The sequence below is a fragment of the Chroicocephalus ridibundus genome, chromosome 1, assembly GCF_963924245.1.
Source record: "Chroicocephalus ridibundus chromosome 1, bChrRid1.1, whole genome shotgun sequence".
Classification (NCBI taxonomy): domain Eukaryota; kingdom Metazoa; phylum Chordata; class Aves; order Charadriiformes; family Laridae; genus Chroicocephalus; species Chroicocephalus ridibundus.
In genome coordinates this window covers 152502687-152522398 of record NC_086284.1, presented here as the reverse complement: position 1 = coordinate 152522398, position 19712 = coordinate 152502687, and the positions used below count along the sequence as shown (strand labels likewise).

The 19712-nt window shown below is 42.1% G+C and overlaps 1 protein-coding gene across 11 annotated transcripts in view; it reads left to right on the top strand.

Annotated features, from left to right (window-relative positions):
- The window catches only part of CACNA1C (calcium voltage-gated channel subunit alpha1 C), a 489480-nt gene that overhangs the window by 400185 nt on the left and 69583 nt on the right, over positions 1-19712 (top strand). For 10 of the 11 annotated variants that reach the window (XM_063318446.1, XM_063318434.1, XM_063318420.1 and 7 more), the window contains exons 21-29: positions 1436-1495; positions 5138-5244; positions 6750-6837; positions 7959-8066; positions 8769-8821; positions 8922-9068; positions 9979-10180; positions 10633-10791; positions 13462-13572. In XM_063318446.1, the coding sequence (XP_063174516.1) occupies positions 1436-1495; positions 5138-5244; positions 6750-6837; positions 7959-8066; positions 8769-8821; positions 8922-9068; positions 9979-10180; positions 10633-10791; positions 13462-13572 (1035 nt within the window). Of the gene's footprint in view, positions 1-1435; positions 1496-1631; positions 1692-5137; positions 5245-6749; positions 6838-7958; positions 8067-8768; positions 8822-8921; positions 9069-9978; positions 10181-10632; positions 10792-13461; positions 13573-19712 lie in introns of all 11 variants that reach the window. The other variant, XM_063318467.1, reaches the window with a different exon arrangement.

The following is a 19712-nucleotide window of genomic DNA, read 5'->3' as shown; positions in this document are numbered from 1 at the left end:
ATCCTTGAAATGGCCCATTTTTAATTCTCTAAGTTGCAAAAATTGATAGAGCCCAAGACAGCCTTGAAGAAGTGAGAAGAACTTGGGGTCAAAAATTGAGTAGTGACCTGAAGAATTTTAAGTGATACATCCCCCCATTTGACATTCAGTTTCTGCAAATTTGTCCAGATTCAGATCATGCTTAAATAGTGCAATCTAAAATAACCCTGTATTTTGCAATAACTACCCCACTGCCCGTGGCATACCAAGTTGTAAGAATCTAGCCACCAATAAACCTAACGTAGAGTACAGGCATTGAGATACAATAAATACCTCTGGGATGGGAGAGGATAGTTTACTGCTGCGTGTTAATTAGTGTTTTAGCAGTAAAGGTTTAAATTTCACAAATTATCAGTTTTCTACAGTTTCCATATATTGGCCTTACACTTTAGAACTTGATTAAGCCAAAACAACAATAGTCCAAAGGCACAATAATTTCGATTTTCACCATCTGTAGTGTAGATAACGCTAAAATGGCTTGGGGTACTGGAATACATTGGAAACAAAGAGAGTTTAATTCCAGTCCCACTAGTCAATGGGAAAGTTCCCATTTGCTTTTGTGGGATGTCAGTTGATCAACAGTGGTCTGTCCTTGATGCTATTACTTTGAAAATCACTTTACACTTCCAGACTTGCTGTTGCCTTCTGTGACACTCTAGGGACACATTTTGTGGTCTGCCATGCATGCCACCAGTAACCCCATCACCAGGTCTAAGTTCATGGGAATGATGAGTGTTTCAGCTTGCCTGTTATCCAGGATGCCAATAGAAAGATGCAAGACCTAAGTTAGGCACCGCTATCACACGATCAAATCATGGTTGAAATACAAGAGCTGGGATTCTGTTCAATTGGCAGAGTCTTTGTTATTCACTTTAATCCAGGGCAAATCAGGATAGAGAAAAAAAAATAGCTAGAGCATGAATTTGCAGTTTGCTTTTCTTCCTTTGAGAGAGGCACAGTACAAGCCTGAGTGGAAGTTAATAAGAAGGAATCTCATGTTTTCCGCTGAGAGACCAGGCTTTCTCAGTTTGGAAGTCTATTTGGGAAAACCCTTGAATCAACTGTTTGTTATCAGGTTTAAAGGGGGGGGGGGGGAAAAAAGAAAAAAAAAAAAAAAAGAAGGAAGATCCTACAACAACAACCAAGAAGTTATTTTGCCTCTGGAAGCCTCATGGGATCGTAACTCAGAAAAGATTTCATGTAATGTTCTTCTTGTCCTCTGTGACAGGACCTTCACTGCATTCAGCAGGACATCGTTACAAAACCATTTCCTATATAGTCCTCCTTGTTCCCTTGTTAAAAGGCGTATGTATTTGATTTTTGAACTGTGATTTCCCATTCAAGTGATCAGTCACTGATCTACCCTCCCCACTCCTATTCCCTTTTGTTTTTACAGATTCTCTTTTATTTTGATATAGTTTTTACTGTCATTTTCACCATTGAAATTGCTCTGAAGGTAAAGTGCCCATCTTCTCTACCATAACCTGTTCACAAGCTTACTAGTTTTCTGCCACTATCTGTTGCTAACACACACGCCTGTTTGTTCCTGGGTCACGCTCAGTACCACTAACCCGATTGTGCTTATTTTTCAGATCCTAGGCAATGCAGACTATGTCTTCACTAGTATCTTTACATTAGAAATTATTCTTAAGGTAACCAATCTGAGCAATACACTCGTTTTCTCCTTTCTTTTTCTTTCTTTCTTTCTTTCTTGCTCTCTATCGCTCTCTTTTTTTTTTTTAAACCTCATTATTATCCACAAAGGATTGTTTATTTTTTGATTTTATTGTTTTGTTAGTTGCTTTAAAAAGTCTTCTCTGAAATTTTGATATTCAAACTTGTAATTCAGGGCCTATATCAAAAAAGGTGCTTTTTAGGGGAATCACAAGGAAAGGATGATCCTGTTGGGAAAAGTAAGAGGGGACCCAGAAAAAAGACCATCACCTTTCTCTCTCAACCCTGGACAGTCTTTCCAAAACAGGATTTGTTTGCTGTGCAAGGAACCCCGAGCACATACACCTCCTCTTACACATGCTATAACCCAAAGAGAAGCCTCCTTTCTGCACAAGTCACGAGGCTGGGCCAGAGGGCGGCCAATGACTTCTGTAAGGTTACAGGGTGTACAGTCAAGTAGGAGACAGGGAGCGCAGTGCAGAAGGTCGATTTTCAGGTGTGGAGAGGTAACCAAGAGTAGAAATCACTGAAACACCAAGGACTGTAGCTGCAAACGAAAACTGCTGCATTGCCTGTTTGAAAGCTGCCTTCCCATTTCCCGGGAACATGCTCTATACCAAGGGAAATGCGCAGGAGAATGATTTAGCTCAGAAGAAAATAAAAATAGGCTGCCTTGTTCTTAACACCAATTTTCCCAAATTGGTAGGCTAATAAGTTAAATAACAGTAATTGAGCAAAGTTCTGGCTTTCTAAATGCTAGGTTCACTTGGCAGCTTGATTTTTTTCTCAGCAAGCTAGTTCTAAGTGCTGGCAGGCAGTACCGTAGAGTTGCTCAAATCTTGCAGCTCAAGACCCTAATAACAGTATCCATACTGGAGGCTGGCAAGCAGGGTGGCCCCTGCATATTTTTGTAGAGACATCCTTTTGGATATGACTTAAAATCACCAAAGCCATAATGTTCTCCAAAGAGGTGTACATATTAGCTTGTGTGCAGCGCGCATCTGTGTTTACACAATAAATCTGAACATGCACTTACCAAATGGCGGATCAAAAAGGCCTGTCAAAAAAGGGAAACAACTCAAGAGCAACATTTATGAAATACAACCGTAGTTCAAGGCACCTGTTTGAACTTACCGTTATTAATTCTGCTCCCACTGAAGCAAATGGTAACACTCCTATTGACTTCAGTAGAAGCAGAACGGAACCCAACCCATTGGCGTATTGCTCTGTTTTTATCAGGGGAGCGTACTGCATAGTACCTGAGCCTTCCCCATTCCCTCCTGTTAACTTCAGCGGATATATGTCAGCACCCCTGGATATTCTCTGGGTTCAAGTGGGAGAGGAGTGCGAGGACTACAAATGTTTAAGGAATTCTTCTGTTCTTATCCTGTCAGTTCCTGCCTCACAAGTGGCTTGGTTTCTCAGGGCGTGTTTCTCTGCTGGCTTGCATTGAGCACAATGTTTTGCACAACAGCAAAGTCAGTGTAAATGGTAAAGAAACAAAGGAATAAATGGCAATAGGGTGTTCAAGGCTGTAGAGAAACAGGCTTCATCTGCCCTCATGTTGCTGATGACACTTGAAAGACACACACTGCCATGGTGGAGTCCGGTGAATGTTAGCAAGGTGACCACCATTTTTTTTTAATTGGCATCCTAAATGCTTGTTCAGTGCCCCAGATGGGAGACAGATATAGCTTATACATGCTTTGAGAGTCACTTCTGAGATAACAAATTCTCTCAACAGGCTTAAGAGAACCACAGTTTGTATAGAACTTAAATTCAGCAGAACTTCCCCTACTGATTTCAATGGTGTCTCCTTTCTTTCAAGATTGCCATACAAAATCTAACCAGTAAAGGGCACCTTTACCACCTTTGTTATGGCAAGAACCGCCCCCTCTCCCCCACCTTTCCCAACTGAATGTGTTTATAAGTATAAATTCTAAGCCAAGACCAGAGTTTATACTTCCTCCCCTTCTAAGTTCCGTCTGACTGATCGATAGTCAGTTCCCTGATGTCATGGATGTTTGGTGAAAAAAATAATCTGATATACCATGTGCCCTTCCACCCTTCTCTGAATAAAGTTGTCACAGGTAGGCATGGCTGGAAACCACTAGCAGGTAATGCCATCCTGAGCTATTAGCGGGAGCCAGAAAACTCCATTTGAATTTGTAGCTCATGCTTCTCAGCTGGGAGTCTGGCTAGAGCTCATCATTGAGGAACAGTCTCATGATGTCTCCTTCAAGTTACTTTATACATCTAACTTAGATGTGATTCAGAGGACCAAATTTAGAAGCCTGTGTTCCTAACCCAGGTAATGGAAGGAGATTAGCAGTTGTGGGGATGGGGTGTCCTCAAAGCAGCTACATTAGATTGCTCACCAAGTCTAAGGTAGGTGGTACAAATGCACCTCACCATCTTTGACCGTGCCAGACTCATTTAGTCACATTCTGTAACTGACCTCAGTCTAAAATTCAAATTCTGAGCTCAGAAGTGTTTAGGTCTGACATTGTGGCTGAGACCTATTTCTGTTTACACTGTCACTTAATCCAATTCTGCAGCTGTGACATCCGCCTCGAAGCCAGGAGGTATTCAATACCCCTTCATACCTAGAAGAGGCAGAGAGTCCCTTGTAAAACATGTAAAATTTTTCCGTTCCTCTGATGGGTGATGTTCGTAATGATTACCTCCACAAAGAAACCACTCTGTCTCAAGGAGTCTTACCTTGGGCCTTGTGAGGAAAACCAAGGGGAAAACGCAGCAGCTTCTAGAACAAAAATGGTGGAAACTGGATAGGAGTAGGAAAAGGGATATTGAGCTGAACAGATGGAGCAAACAAGACATCAGGAATTCCTCCTGTTGCTTCAGTTCAGCTCTAAAGAATCCAGTCCCTGAGGATTCTGTTTTTTCTTCATGGAGGGAAGAGAGCTCAACTGTCCACTGCAGCTGGTCTAAGCGTTGAAAAACATTACAAAAGGGCTCTTTTTATTTTATATTATTTATTCAATTTAGCTAAAGAGGCCTTTATATAATACAAGCATGATATTCACAAACGTCCTCTGCCACTGAAGAAAAAGGGAAAAGCATATGATGGCAAGGAGTGGTTTTTGCAAACAGTCATTTTGCTGCTTTGCTGATTCTAAATGTTAGGTACTCTATGCACTCAAAGTGCGTATTTTCCTCACTGAACGTAGTACTGGCTTTCCTGCCCTAGTTAGCTCTTTCATAGTTATCTTACTGTCTTCTTCACTCTCTTTTCTTTCAATGGGGACTCACCTTCTCCTTTGGGGTGTGGGGGTAAATTGTCTGCTATGTTAGAAATACTGCCCCTCCCCAATTATATACTCTGAGCACAACCAGCTGGCTTTGGTTTCTGAACAGATGCTAATGGCAAAGTATGTTTCTGTCTTCATGTGCCTTCCTGCAGATGACCGCGTACGGGGCTTTCCTCCATAAGGGTTCCTTCTGCAGAAACTATTTCAACATCTTAGACCTGCTGGTGGTCAGCGTTTCGCTCATCTCCTTTGGGATCCAGTGAGTGAGCTATTTTCAACTGGCTGGTTTTTGGGGATCGTAGGGACGAGTTGGGAGGTGTTACCTCAGGCTCGTTGTCTTACCTGGGTGAGATTTTTCTCATGAGCCTGGAGGTATTTTTCTCAGATGATTCAAGACCATTAAAATTCATCCTCAGGAGGGGAGGTAGTAATTGGAAAATGCTACACTAGCATTTCCTTGGAGGGGGGATCTTTCAAAAAGAGCAAATGAGAACAAGAAACTTGGTCCATTGGGAACGATGACACTTAGCTTCCTTCCAAGAACTCTGATTCACTGTATTGATTCAGAACAGTTAAGTGACTTACTGTTGCCTCCTAGAGCTCTCATAACCTCTTTGGAAAATGGGGCGATAGTGTTTTGCTACTTCCTAAAATGCTGTGGGTCTTGGTCAATGGAAGACCATCAAGCGCTTGAAGAGCTGTGTGAAAATCTGCAGAGTACTGGTGGCAGTGACAGTTGATCCTACTCCTGTCACGCCACTTTGTATTGGTTGATCTGTTAATTTGCTTAATAAGTTTGTAGATTTACTTGACTACATGGAGCTCTATGCATCAGATACGGAGTTTCCTAAGTACTATCACAAATGATGAGAAATAAGCTCACAATTGTTACCATAACAAGTTAGCAGCTCATGTATGTTATGTTCCAGAGCTAAGTCAAGCAGAAGGATTGGTCAGGTCCATTGGGCTTTCAGTCAACGTCTTAAGAATGGCACAGTGCTCGTTTTGACCTGCTGTTTCTTTCTTACAGACCTAACTAGACTCTTAATATGTTAGCAAAAAAACTGTTCCCAAAAGTGGTAGGAGGGCCTGATGCCATACAGCATGGAGAACATTCTCAGACTGGGTTTTAGTCCTAGAAGATTCAGAGAGCTCTGTTGTAGTAGATAGTTGTGTTCAGTACTTAAAAAATTAAGTATCAAAGTCATTGTAATCAATTCAGTGGGAGTTTACACATCCTTAAATTTATGTGCACACTTAATTGATTTGCGGGATCAGAGGCCAAGCACGTTGCAGGATCAAACTTCAGGTGGATGGTATACCTTTAATGCTGAGTCACCTGGAGTTCCCATGCTTGTATGAATATTTCAGTGGAGTGCTTCTTTGAGCCTTATCTGAAAATGTCTTGTGATGGCTACATCTTGGCACATTTTGCATATCATAGATAGCTACAGAGTCTTTGGTAGCTTCCCCTCCTTAAAAAAGTACCCTGCCCATGTTCCATTCCTTTCATTAATATATCAGAAATGTTGAAAGCCAGGAGAATGTATACTGAGCTGAGCCTGCCCAGACCAGGAAGCAGGACTTATGAAGATAACATCAGAGAGTAGTTCCATTGCCCCTGAAGTGCCATAGCAAAGAGTTGACTCTCTAACTATCCTAAGCAGTCTAAGGCTATGTAGGATTTCAAACAAGAAGGAGTGGGCACAGCAGCACACCCACTATATTGCTGCATCTCTCAAAACTTCTAATGTTTTCCTCCAGGTCCAGTGCCATCAATGTGGTGAAGATCCTGCGTGTTCTGCGAGTCCTTAGACCACTGAGGGCCATCAACAGAGCCAAAGGACTAAAGGTGAGAAGAGTCCCAATGCATTCTGTAAACTATAAATTCAAGTTATTTCAGGCACCTTTGCAATGGCTGAAATAGTGTTTCAGCAGAATCACAGAATGGTTGAGGTTGGAAGTACCTTTGGAGGTTGTCTTGTCCAACAACCCTGCTCAAGCAGGGCCACCGAGAGCAGGTTGCCCAGGACCACTCTCAGATTGCTTTTGAATATCTCCAAGGACGGAGACAGCACCTTTCTGGGCAACGTGTTCCAATGCTCAGTCACCCTCACAGTAAAAAAGTATTTCCCAACGTTTGGATGAACCTCCTGTGTTTCAGTTTGTGCCCGTTGCCCTTGTCCTGTCAGTGGGTCCCACAGAAAAGAGCCTGGCTCTGCCTTCTTTGCACCCTCCCTTCAGGTATTTATATACATTGACAAGATTCCCCTGAGCTTTCTCTCCTCTAGGCTGAACAGTCACAGCTCCTTCAGCCTTTCCACGTGGGAAAGATGCTCCAGTCCCTTGATGATCTTTGTGTCCCTTTGCTGGAATCCCTCCAGTACATCCATGGCTCTCTTGTACTGAGGAGCCCAGAACTGGACCCAGTACTCCAGGTGTGGCCTCACCAGTGCTGAGTAGAGGGGAAGGATCACCTCCTTCAACCTACTGGAAGTACTTTGCCTAATGCAGCCCAGGACATCATTTGCCTTCTTTTCAGCCAGAGCTCATGTCCCCAGGTCCTTTTCTAGCAAGCTGCTTTCCAGCTGGGTGGCCCAGCATCACCACTGAGGTTAAATGTTGTAGTTTGCTAGGGTTACAGATGGAGTCACAAGCCTATTTTAACATAACCTTGCTGTATTGGATAAACTCCTTTCTGTGGGCTGGTGAGTGCCCAACTACGTTAAGTCGGTGCTGCTGGAAGTTTCACAGCTCAGCTCTGGTATTTTCCTTTCCCTTTCTGCCTGCTTCTAAGAGTACAGTGAGGAACATAACAAGTTGGTCTTCTCTCTCCTTTCCTGAGACATTACTTAATGGACAATAGTTAAACGAAACTCTTTTATTTGTATTTTTACTCTTGGACTTCTCCCTTAGCCAGAGCAGCTCAGAGCAATCCTGCAAGTTACTTTTGTTCCTATCTTCTATTTGCAGCATGTGGTCCAGTGTGTGTTTGTCGCCATCCGAACCATCGGAAACATTGTGATTGTCACCACTTTGCTGCAGTTCATGTTTGCCTGCATTGGAGTTCAGTTGTTTAAGGTAAAACCATTGGGCCCACTCATTCATCCATTATGCTGAGCTGTATTATGGGGTGGGAAGAAAAATAGCATGAAGAAGCTTGAGGAAGGGGAGATGGAATCTTCTGTGTGAAAGGCAAAACATTTTGGGCACTGTCAGCATTACGCAGGCTCCTGCTACCAGCAGTTCCCCAAAACCGGACAAGGAATATTCAGAATGCCTGCCGTTCATTTCTAATCTTAAGAAATCGTCAGTAACATCAGTAACTACTTTTTTCCCTAAATAGATTGTGGCATGACTTAGTGCCAGGTTGGTGGAGGGGGCTGTTCTGAAGGATTGGTATTTGCAGGCTGTTTACCCCTCATCTCGTAGAGGAAGGGGCATGCCAGATAATCATGGGAGGTTATTCATTCACTTTTTTTATGTCTGCTTTTATTTCTTTGACCTCCACCACCCTTCTGACAACTAGTGTTCTGCAGCACTGAGTGCTCATGCGCCCTAGGACATACACATTAAGTACTGTGCAAGCAGACAAAAGCCTGTGCTCTGAACTACCCAGATGCAGGCAACTCTTGATCCAGTTTGCTCACATCTACCTGAAAAAGAGCATGTAAACATATTCATAGTTGGTTAAGCAAGTAGTAAACGCAGTCTCCTTGCTACGTGCCCTAACCCTTGCACTGTCAGGAAAGGAAGCTTCATTCCTCTTTCTTCCTTTTCAAGGGCAAGCTGTACAGCTGCACTGATAGCTCCAAGCAGACAGCAGCAGAATGCAGGTGGGTCTCACCTTTCCCAGTTATCCCCCTTCACTGGCCACCCACTCTCAGTGGTGAAAGTGCGGTTCTGCCATGTTCTCTCTCTGCTCTCCATCCACAGAGGTTATTACATTACGTACAAGGATGGTGAGGTCAACCAGCCCATGATACAGCCCCGGAGCTGGGAGAACAGCAAGTTTGACTTCGACAACGTCTTGACTGCCATGATGGCCCTCTTTACTGTCTCAACATTTGAGGGCTGGCCAGAGTGAGTGCTTCTTGGGCCGGTGCAACACTAGCAATGTCGTCATTCATTTCAAAAGAGAAAAATCAAATGCAGAGCATAGTCTTTCCCATTCTAAGTGGTAAAATAAGTCTAAAGTATTAAAAGTAGCAATAGTGGCAGCAATCATTGTAGTATTATGTGCTTTGTAAATTCCTCAGGGCCTGCAGGAATTGCTGTTCCTGTACTTGTAAACAGTATACAGCACTGTCTCTAGCTCTTAAAAATGATTGACAGTAGTGGCAATGATAGCAATATTTATTACAAATATTATATGTATATATGTATATAAACGGATATAAAATGCCCTTAAGGCACTTACCAGTATTGCTAGGTGTTGCAAGCTTCCCAATGGAGCCAGAAGGGCAATATCAAACACATCAGTGCTATCTCTGCAGTTTGGGCAGACGTGGGATGTCTTACCAGGCTGTGCTGTCTGTGCCACATGAGCCAAGGACTCCCACAGCTCCACTCTGTCAGAGTGACATGGGCACACAGGGTATCAGGGACCTGACCCTGACTTGTGTCACCGGATGGCGCCAACAGCAGCGTTAACAGATGTTAAAAGTGCCGAGATCCCCTTCTCGCGCAAAACTTAGTTCCCAACAACACAGACTTTCCTGTTGTCTGTTAACCGAAGGGCATGCTTTTGTTTTAAATTTTAGTTGTTCAACTATGAAAACATTTCACCCCTGAACAGGTTCAAATGTGTAAAGTTAGTAAGAGCCATGTCTTCTCTTTTGCAAGACTTTACACTCAGTGCAAGTCTGCGCATCTGTGAGTGAATGAATTTTGATACATATAGAAGAAAATTACAAAGTTAAACTTTATATCACCTATAAGGCCTCCAGGCAGTTGCAGATTTTCTCTGCATTGGGCTCCTGTTTGCTTTCAGGTTGCTGTATAGGTCCATTGATTCCCACATGGAGGATGTGGGACCCATCTATAATCACAGGGTTGAGATCTCCATCTTCTTTATTATCTACATCATCATCATTGCTTTCTTCATGATGAACATCTTCGTTGGTTTCGTCATCGTCACATTTCAGGAACAAGGAGAACAAGAGTACAAGAACTGTGAGCTGGACAAAAACCAGGTAATTTACAACACCTTGTTGCCACTAAAGGTAGAAAATACATTGAAAATAAGCATTTAAGAAAGAAATGCATAGAGATGAACATGTGAAGATTGTCAACAAGATAAAACAATAAGTTGGCTTCACTGACATCTTTCAGGAGTCAGATAAAAAAAATCTTGCTGTAAAATTTTCTCAAGGGACAACATTCACTTAAAAATGTGTGCTGTACCATTTGGTTCACTGGCATTAGATGAGCATGATAGCATTGTCTGGCCAAAGTAAATGCATATGGAACTCTTCAACAGGTAGAATATGCACATTCAGATTGTGACCTAAAAGAAATTCTTCCACCAAGCATTGTGATTCCAGTAAAAAACTCGAAACACGATGTATTTTTATTATATTTGGAGGTAGCTGACCAACCCTGTATTTTGTTTTGATTTTTAAATCTACCCCTGCCTCTTTCACAGCGCCAGTGTGTAGAATATGCCCTGAAAGCCCGGCCCCTGCGGAGATACATCCCTAAAAACCAGTACCAGTACAAAGTTTGGTATGTGGTCAACTCCACCTATTTTGAATACCTGATGTTCGTTCTGATCCTGCTGAACACCATCTGCCTGGCCATGCAAGTAAGTAAGCAAGCAGAAAACCTTACAGGTGGTGAATTATTAGACTTTGTTGCGGAAAATGTGGAAATGGCTGAGGTTGAAACCTACTTTAACCTTCACACCATGTATTGAGGGAGAAGGACAGGGACACGATAAAAACCATCATACCATGTTCACTCCTGATGACATTTAGTTGAAATGAGGAATCTGCCTCTTGTCCTCTTCCTGCTAATATCTGACACTTTCAAGAATTCTGTTTTAACTCCTTAAAAACAAACAGGACAGGCTGAGAGAGTTGGGGTTGTTCAGCCCGGAGAAGAGAAGGCCCCGGGGAGACCTTATTGCGACCTTTCAGTACTTAAAGGGGGCCTACAGGAGAGATGGAGACAAACTTTTTAGCAGAGTCTGCTGTGATAGGACAAGGAGTAATGGTTTTAAACTGAAAGAGGGTAGATTTAGACTAGATGTAAGGAAGAAATTTTTTACAATGAGTATGGCGAAACACTGGACCAGGTTGCCCAGAGAGGTGGTAGATGCCCCACCCCTGGAAACATTCAAGGTCAGGTTGGACGGGGCTCTGAGCAACCTGATCTAGTTGAAGATGTCCTTGCTCATTGGACTAGATGACCTTTAAATGTCCCTTCCAACCCAAACTATTCTATGATTCTATTCTATGAAACAAATGAGAAAAAAAAAAAAAACCAACGGTTACATCAGACCAATTCAGTGGCCACTATAACAAGTGACTTCTCAATTCTAACTTTCTTCTATGAAATGCAGAAATTAGCCTGGAAGAGCCACTCACCTGAGATCTGAATTTTAAATCTGGGGCTTTTCTGTGTTAAAAAGTAGAGAACAAATATTTTGGCAAACAAGGCAATAAGGAAACTAGAGACAGAAGGTAGGAGGGGCCCTAGTATCTCCTTTATTCTGTGTTAAGAACCATAGAAACTGTCTAGAAAGAACCTCTAGGGGCTGTATTGTCTATCCCTTCACCTAAAGGCAAGATCAGCTCCACCTAAAACATTTGTTGATAGGTGCTTGCCTAACTTGCTTCACTATTGATGCTACTGATTGTCTTATTACCTGCTATGCTGTGCGTTGATTTTCCTTACTGTGCAAAGGTTTTCCAAACATCTAATGTGAGTCCACAAAAGAAACATCTGCATCTGGGTCTATAAGAATAGCAAATAGAGGTAGTAGATCACCACGTGCAGGTGGAACAGCAGTAAAGGGGAAGGAGTCAAAATTTTTACCAAGTAGACAGCTTTTCTCTCGCGGTCTCCAGACCAATCTCACCAGATTTCTTGACCTCCTTACTTTTTCTTCATCTGCTGTAGCTGTTTCCCATACCCACTTAAAAGGCTTCCTCTGCTGTCTTGCCTAAGGTACCAACAAAGGAGTAAGGCAGCATGAGTACAAGAAAGTGCTCTGCTCTCAGCTGAAGAAGCATCTACTGCCCTGCTGTCATGGAGCAATAGAGAAGGAACTATTGTGTTCACTCTGAAGCTTTGAAGCATGCTCAGTTGCTGTGACAATGCTGCACGCCCAGGGCAGGTAGAGCTAGAAGCTGTGAGATGCCTGCGAGCCCACAGGCGGGACAGCTTCTCTGGAGATTCTAGGAAGTCTATACCCATCTTGAGAAAAGTACAGTTTTTCAAACTGTGGCCAGATTTGGGTCAAACATCGTAACAGGCAGCAAACACAAAAGCCAAATTCCAGTAAAATTCTTTCTTTTTAAGCAGAGTCCTGCAGGTACTAGTCTATTGAGGAAAACGTTACAGGAAACCTTGAAAATGCTTCAACACTATATTTTTCCCTGGGCTGGCTTTCAGCTGCAGCTGAATTGTTTTAACTGAAATGCCTTTAAATAAATCACCCTGAGCCAACGGATGAAAATTCATCCCAGCTGGTTAAAGTTTGTCAAAGTTAAGCAACTACAAATGAGGTCTTATAACATGAACTGGAAGATGACCTTAAATTAAGGCAGTGCAGTCAGTCTCAAGTATAATGATCTGGAAATAGGGATATGAAGAGTGAGGTGGCAACATTTGCAGAAGACACTACTTGAATTAATCAATAGAAGATGGAGAGTAACTTCATAAGATCTTAATAAAGTTAAGTGAATGGGCAGCATGATTGCAAATTTAATTCGGAGTTGACAAATGCAAGATAATACATGTTGGAAAGATATGACTTGAGCTGCTCGTGTACTTTGCAGAATCCTGAATTAGGTATAATTACTTGGGGAATGGCTTGGTATCATTATGAACAGCTTAGTGAAACCCCTGTTCACTGTGCAGTAGCAATCAAACAAAAAAGTAATTCAAGTGTTACAGAAGGGTGAGATAACAAACACAATTGGAGATTGTCTTGTACCATTATGCAAATTTGTAATGAGCCCTCAACTGGAATGATAAGTGTGATTTTGGTAGGCCCCACTCAAAAAGATCTTTTTAAAAAGATAGCAGATCCAGACCCAGATGGCAAAAACGGCTAGAGGTACGGAAATGCTTATGTGTGAAGGGAGATGGGAATTCTAAATTGGAAAAAAAAAAAAAAAACAAATTGAGATTGCTGGGGTTTTCTTTAAAGAACCTCAACATAAAGGGAGGTCAGGAGGGGCCCTGTGGATTCCTAACGCGCTGGTATGTCCGTTCCTCACGCCGCTGCCGGGACGCTATTTTTCAGCACTACGGTCAGAGCTGCATGTTCAAGGAAGCCATGAATATCCTCAACATGCTCTTCACTGGCCTCTTCACCGTCGAGATGGTCCTGAAATTAATCGCCTTCAAGCCCAAGGTAGGTGCTGCAGGCGTAGAGTTTCCTGGCCTCTGTGTGTGTGTGCATGTGTGCGGGGCAGCTGTGAGGAGAAGGAGGAGGTGAAACTTTTTTGATCTATTACCCCACCGGTAACTGAGCTGGACAGTTGCTCTCTGGATTGGAGTCTCATATATTTATTAACTTTTTCACTGGAGAGTAGACATGCACACAAGCAAAAAAAAAACCCAAACAAACAAACGAAAAAAAGGCAACATTTGCTCATAGACAAGGTTCCTAGTTCTCTGTTTTCATTAAGTTATACGAGTGACACTATGTTAAGGCTATAACATGTTTTCCATTTTGAATGTTATTCTAATGCTCTCTCTGACTTTCCTTAAATAAATTATAAATAGCATCCCATGATTAGTCTCCTGGCCCAAGTGAAGTTAATCAAGTATGACTTATTTTGAGTTATGAGCTACGGAAAAAAATATTTCTTCTAAGAGGGTTGCATCTCAATGGTAGTTTGAATTGCTTTAGTTTTGAATTTAAGACTTCATTAATAATATTCAGTACCCCAGCAGGTACTGTCTGAAAGTATTGTCCTGTCCATTGGACCATGGCATTCTACTAGTATAGCTGCACCGCAGGGTATGGTTATAACCTAATCTTCCAACTAAGTTGGCACAGCTGCTGCAGGACAAGGACAAAAATTCTGACCTCACATAATTTACAATTATACAAGGCTTTCTTCTTTGGGGTTTAAATTCAGTGGTGTTTCATAAGGAGTGGAATCTAGATACCTAAACACAGGTACCTCATGCCATTTCGTATTGTCAATGATACCTTAACGCATGGGGTTGTATCTTGAAGTATACCTTGATAGATTGGGGTTGGCAAATACTGTCCGAAGCAGCAGTTATGACATTGGTAAAGATGAGAACAGTCATGTCTGACAGTCATGCTTGTCCTTCATGTTAAACATTTAGGGAATCACTGAAGTTAAGAGTTCCTCTCAGCTCTAACCTAACATCTTCCTTATCCTCGGCTCAGAAACTTTGCTCTACAATGCTACTGAATTCAGTCTTACTTTTTCTTGTTAACTCTGTGTTGACTTTAATCCCACCCAGCCTCTCTCTCCTCTTCCATGCTTTCTAGGTCTTCTTAGAAGAGTCACAATTTAATTCTTTTCCTGAGCCCAATATCACTATCCTGTCTCAGGTGTAGTTCTCTTGAAAGTTAGGAGCATCTTGTACAGTCCTGGTGAGAACTCAAACACCATCTTGGGAAATTTAGAAGTATCATCATCTGTTTCAGAAGGGAGTATAATTTTCAGGAGGGATCTACCTTTCACTGTTGAGATTTCACAGTGTCCGTTAGCAAACAAATATTCTGGTACTTTGTAAAAATATTACCTGCATGCTACATACCCAGAAATGCATCTCACAAGCTTTGTGATTTCTGATTTCATGGTTCTACTTTACAGGAGAGTCTTAACTTTGAGAAAGATGAGGTCCTCAGCAGAATTTTTTTGAGCATTTAGGGAAAAAGTTCAACCACTTCTAATATTGAGCTCTGTACATATACAAGGAAGGGTTTACTTGACATAGGTGCCTCTAACAGTAAGGAATTGGCATTGATGATATTGGAGGTCCTTTCTACTTCCTGCGTTCAATCTCCTTTTCAAGTTTTGCTACCCAACAAAGCATTAAGCAAAATCAACTGAGAGTAAACGTGTATCCTCCGGATAGCAAAACATTGGAACTGATTGCCTAAAGAGATTGTAGAATCTCCATAATTTGAGGTTTTAAGACTAAGTTAGGGGAACCTTTCATTAGAAACAGTTTAGGAATGTATGATCTGCCTTGAGACAGGGGAATGGGCCATACTATCTTATGAGGTCCCTCTCAGACCAATTTTCCTTGGTTCTGTACTTTCCAAACTAAATCCCCAGCTACTATGCTACAGTAAAAGTGAAAATATAAAAGAAGTTTTCCTTGTGACCAGAATAGTAGAGTCTTAATAAAGTCTTTTCAACTAAGGATCAGACAACAACCTTAGGTTGGGTCCTGCCCATCCTGAAAGAATGGCCAGTGAAAAGAATAAATCTGTTCCAAATGCTAGTCTGGCCTGTATGCCAAAAATAGTACTAACTCTTAAACTGCTATTTTAATTAAATACTTTCAGGAAAATAAACAAATTTTTAAAAAATGGAACTACAGTATTTACAGGGAAGAAAAAGAATGAACTTTTGAAAAAAACTAATGCAGCAAGAAGACTTGCCTCCAGCAGCATATTCACACTGGATTATGTTGAGTATCAGTTCCGTGACTCCAGTTTGGAAACAACAGAATTCCTTGTGTAACTTGCCACTGTCTGTTCAGTACAAGGATTTGGCCAGCAGCCTTCATTCCCTGCTCCCTATTGTCTGAACCTGCTCTCCAGAGAAGGAAACTCCCTCTCCAAGATGACCACTTGGACTGATGTGGACCAACACTGTGGGGCACAATCTGCTTCTCTTTAGGTTGCACATTGGGATTGAAGCTGAACTTGCATAGAATATGTTCTGATGTGGGAGTCTCCCAGCATGGAGAAAGTTGTTACCTTAGTCCTCTCCTTGGCCAGACCTTGTGCCCTCCTATCAGTCTAAGGTGTAAAAACAAACTATATTTGCAGATGGAGCTTGTCCCCAGGAACACCAGCTGGAAAAGTCAAAAAGGATTTCATTGTCACCTAAGTGAACATCACTACAGCACAGCCATCCTCCTCTCCCCCCTAACAAGCCAAGTCCCCCAGACAACGAAAGGAGATGCTAAGTGATGTTAGTGTTTCCCAGATGTGAAATGGCAAGCTTAAATGCTCGTGAGATCTCTGCTGAAGACAGATTTGTCTGCCATTTCCTGAGCAATAAAACACAAACCAGCCTTTGTTTAAGCTGCTTTGTCTCATTTTCAATTTGTGCCCAAACATCACTCTTTTCTATCTGAAGAGTGCCCTAAAATGAATGAGTTGTAAACTTTATGACTGACAACAAGAAAACAGGAAACAGGCAGTTGAAGATGTCGTGTCCTTGGCTCGGCAACAAGTCCCAGGAGAGTGTGGCAGAACAGAAATGAGTACAGAACTGAAGCTGACGAAATTTGCTGTTTTCTTCAACTTGATGGTGCTTAACCCAGCAGTGGATGCTGCAGCTAACGATCAGCTACAGCAAGCAGCGCGGTAACTGACTTGTAACTCTGAAGCAGCCACCACAGAGCTCTCCCTTGCACAGTCGCTTCCTAAAGGCACCTTGGAATGAATGGTCTGCAGCAGCAACAGAGGAACATGGTTTCCTCCATCTGTGCAAGGTAGAACAAGCTGCTGCTTATTCATACCTTTACCAGAGAGAATTGCTAAGGGAACTGGGACAGGTCTCTGAGGTATTCAGAGCTGCTATCGTCCTAGCTTCTTACAGAAGTAACCACAGGTACGTGCCCACGCAGAAGAGCTTTCAGGGAAGCCTGGAGTTCCTCATATGTAGAGTTCTTGCTGCAGGCAGTGGTGTGGCAATCACTATTGTATGAAGCAATACAATGCACTGCAATGCTACCTGTCTATTACATGTGTAACAACAGAAAAGGTGGCAGTCTGACTGAACAGATTTTTTACTGTATCCGGTTTTTATTTCTTCACTCCTATTCTGTGAGGAGACGCGTCCTTTTTACTTGCTGCTCTTGATAGTAAAGGTGAAATAAGCAAATGCAGTCAGTTGCACAGATATTAAGTAGGATCACATATGTGCCTGACTGCAAAGAATCGGCACAGATAATCCAGCCCTGCAACTAGTTCTTGTGGTAGGAGCAAGGATTTACTCATTGAAAAGCCAGCTGTAGGAATAAGGAGCCAAGTCTGAGTCAGTGCTCATCTCCTAACACTTACAGAAAGTATGTGAAGGGGGTAGAAAGACAAGGGCTTTCCTAAACAAGCATACTGTTACTGTTGAGATTGCTGTCTCTAGTCAGCAAGTCCCTTTGATACCTATCCTTTTTATTGACCGTCTTCTGTGAACAGTTTTGGTTTGTTTAGTCTCCAGGGAGGCTATGGAGAAGAGAGGTGTGTTAGCTGGAGCAGTCACTGCTGGTGTAGATGGTGCAGGCCAGGCAGGGACAAGGCCAGCCTCTGAGAGCCCCTGTGTTTCTGCGTGGAGCATTTTATGGAGGAGAGGATCAGTTATCCCAGTTTTTTTGCAGGATAAATCTAAGCACTGTGTAAGACAGCTCATCTATGCCTGATGCTGTCTTGACAGAAGGGTGTGCTAACAATGAGCAAGAGAGATTTGGGATGATTAGGGCTGCTGATAAAGAAAACATCCACTACATGCTCTGCATCTCCTTACAGAGTATTAATGTGCTGCTCTGAAGCAAAACTCCCAAATGGTCCTGAGTGTTTGTCTTGGCTGATGCTCACAAACTAGTTCAAGACTAGTTACTTCAAAGAGGCAGACAGTTTAAAAGTAATGCTGTTGAGCCAAGGCCTTTTGCTGCTTTGTTTTTCTAATTTTATAAATTCTCCAGCCAGTCTAGTGAGCTATTTTCCAGTTCCTGCATGGAGCAAGCTGCTGCTACTTCATGCTTTTTCCAGAGAAAACTACTAAAAGGGAATGAGAGGTGATGTGCTCTCGGGGATAATCACAGCTACCACTGCCCTAGCTTCTTAAAGAAGAAATCCTCACAAGCACCAGTCCATGAAGGACCAGCTGCTCTACAAAACCTGCCTAGGATTTGTCTTTTCAACTTAAAGACAACAATTTAAAATTCCTATTCATATGAAGCTGCGCCATCTGTCAACGTACGTGCAAATACAGGGATGGATATTCCTCCAGGAATTTCAGATTTTTCCAGCTCCCTGGAATGGATTGTTTTACTGATGAACCACGTGTACCTTTTGTTTCAGGAAACATTTCGTCTACCCTCTTATTTGCTGGGGCATAGTTAGAGAGCTATGAATTTTCTACCGCTGTCCCTGTCATCTCATAGTAGGCAAGACATGTCAGTGGAATGACTCCCGTGCATAAAGTAAAGCACATATTCATATATTTTGTCAAATCTGGGTCTGAGTGTGGAAAGGGAATCTTGGGGATTTCCTCTGTGGAATTATGACTGAGACACTACAGATCGCAAGTCTATTCCATTTACCAGACACTGTCAGCACCTTTCTTCCCTGGGTGTTTATGGATGTTACTTGTAAAGCAGCCTGTAACAACGCCATCTGTCCTGCCTCAGATAGTTAGTTCAGTCCTTCATTTATCACTGCTACTTTACTCTGAATTCTTGCCATTCTTTAATGTCATGTAGCAGAGTTCAGACTTCTGTACGCTGTTTCAAATAAGTTTCACATTCAGTACAATGCATGTAATCTCATGTGATCCCAGGAAGAGCTATGACCCTCTGAGTAGTGAAAGTCATGAGCGTCACCCATGGTTATTTCTTAGTCTCCGTTTACTGATGGATCTACGTGTCTTTAGTGTTTCTTTCTCCCCTGATGTATTTGCCCTTCTTTATTCTTCTTTAAGCTCCTCTCAGTCAGCATTTATCACGCATTTGATGCACTGATATCTCTTCTCAAACCTGCAAAATGACTCATCTGTTTTTGTTCCCTTTTTACTACTCCATTTCTAGTACATTTATGCCTATAAACAGATCTTTGAGCAGTCTCTCCTAAAGTCACGCTGTCTGCTTCATACTACTTACATTCTTCTTTCTAGCCATAACCATAATTTGTCATTCCTTGGTCAGGACAGAAGCTTCAGGATTTTCACAAACAACTGAAATCTATGTCCAATCTATCCTCTTGCACTACAGAAACAAGGCTGGTTAATTTTGAAAATCTAAGGCTTTTGGTCCTTCTTCATTCTAGTACCTTTAGAAATACCCATATAGCTTAGGATGCTGTCCTGGCATCATTCATCACAGTGTTTTATTTCTCCGGCTTATACAGGGAAAGTAAAGACAAGACATTCTGCACTGATACAAAAATGTCAGGAAAACTGGTTACAATTGAGTGGTCTTTTGCCCAGAGCTGAAAAACACTTCAGATCCATCTAACAGACACAGGAATCATATTTATTTAAAAATCACGTAGTCTGGGATGAAGTATGGAGGTATAAATTAGTAGTTTGGGTTGTGTAAATGTATACATGA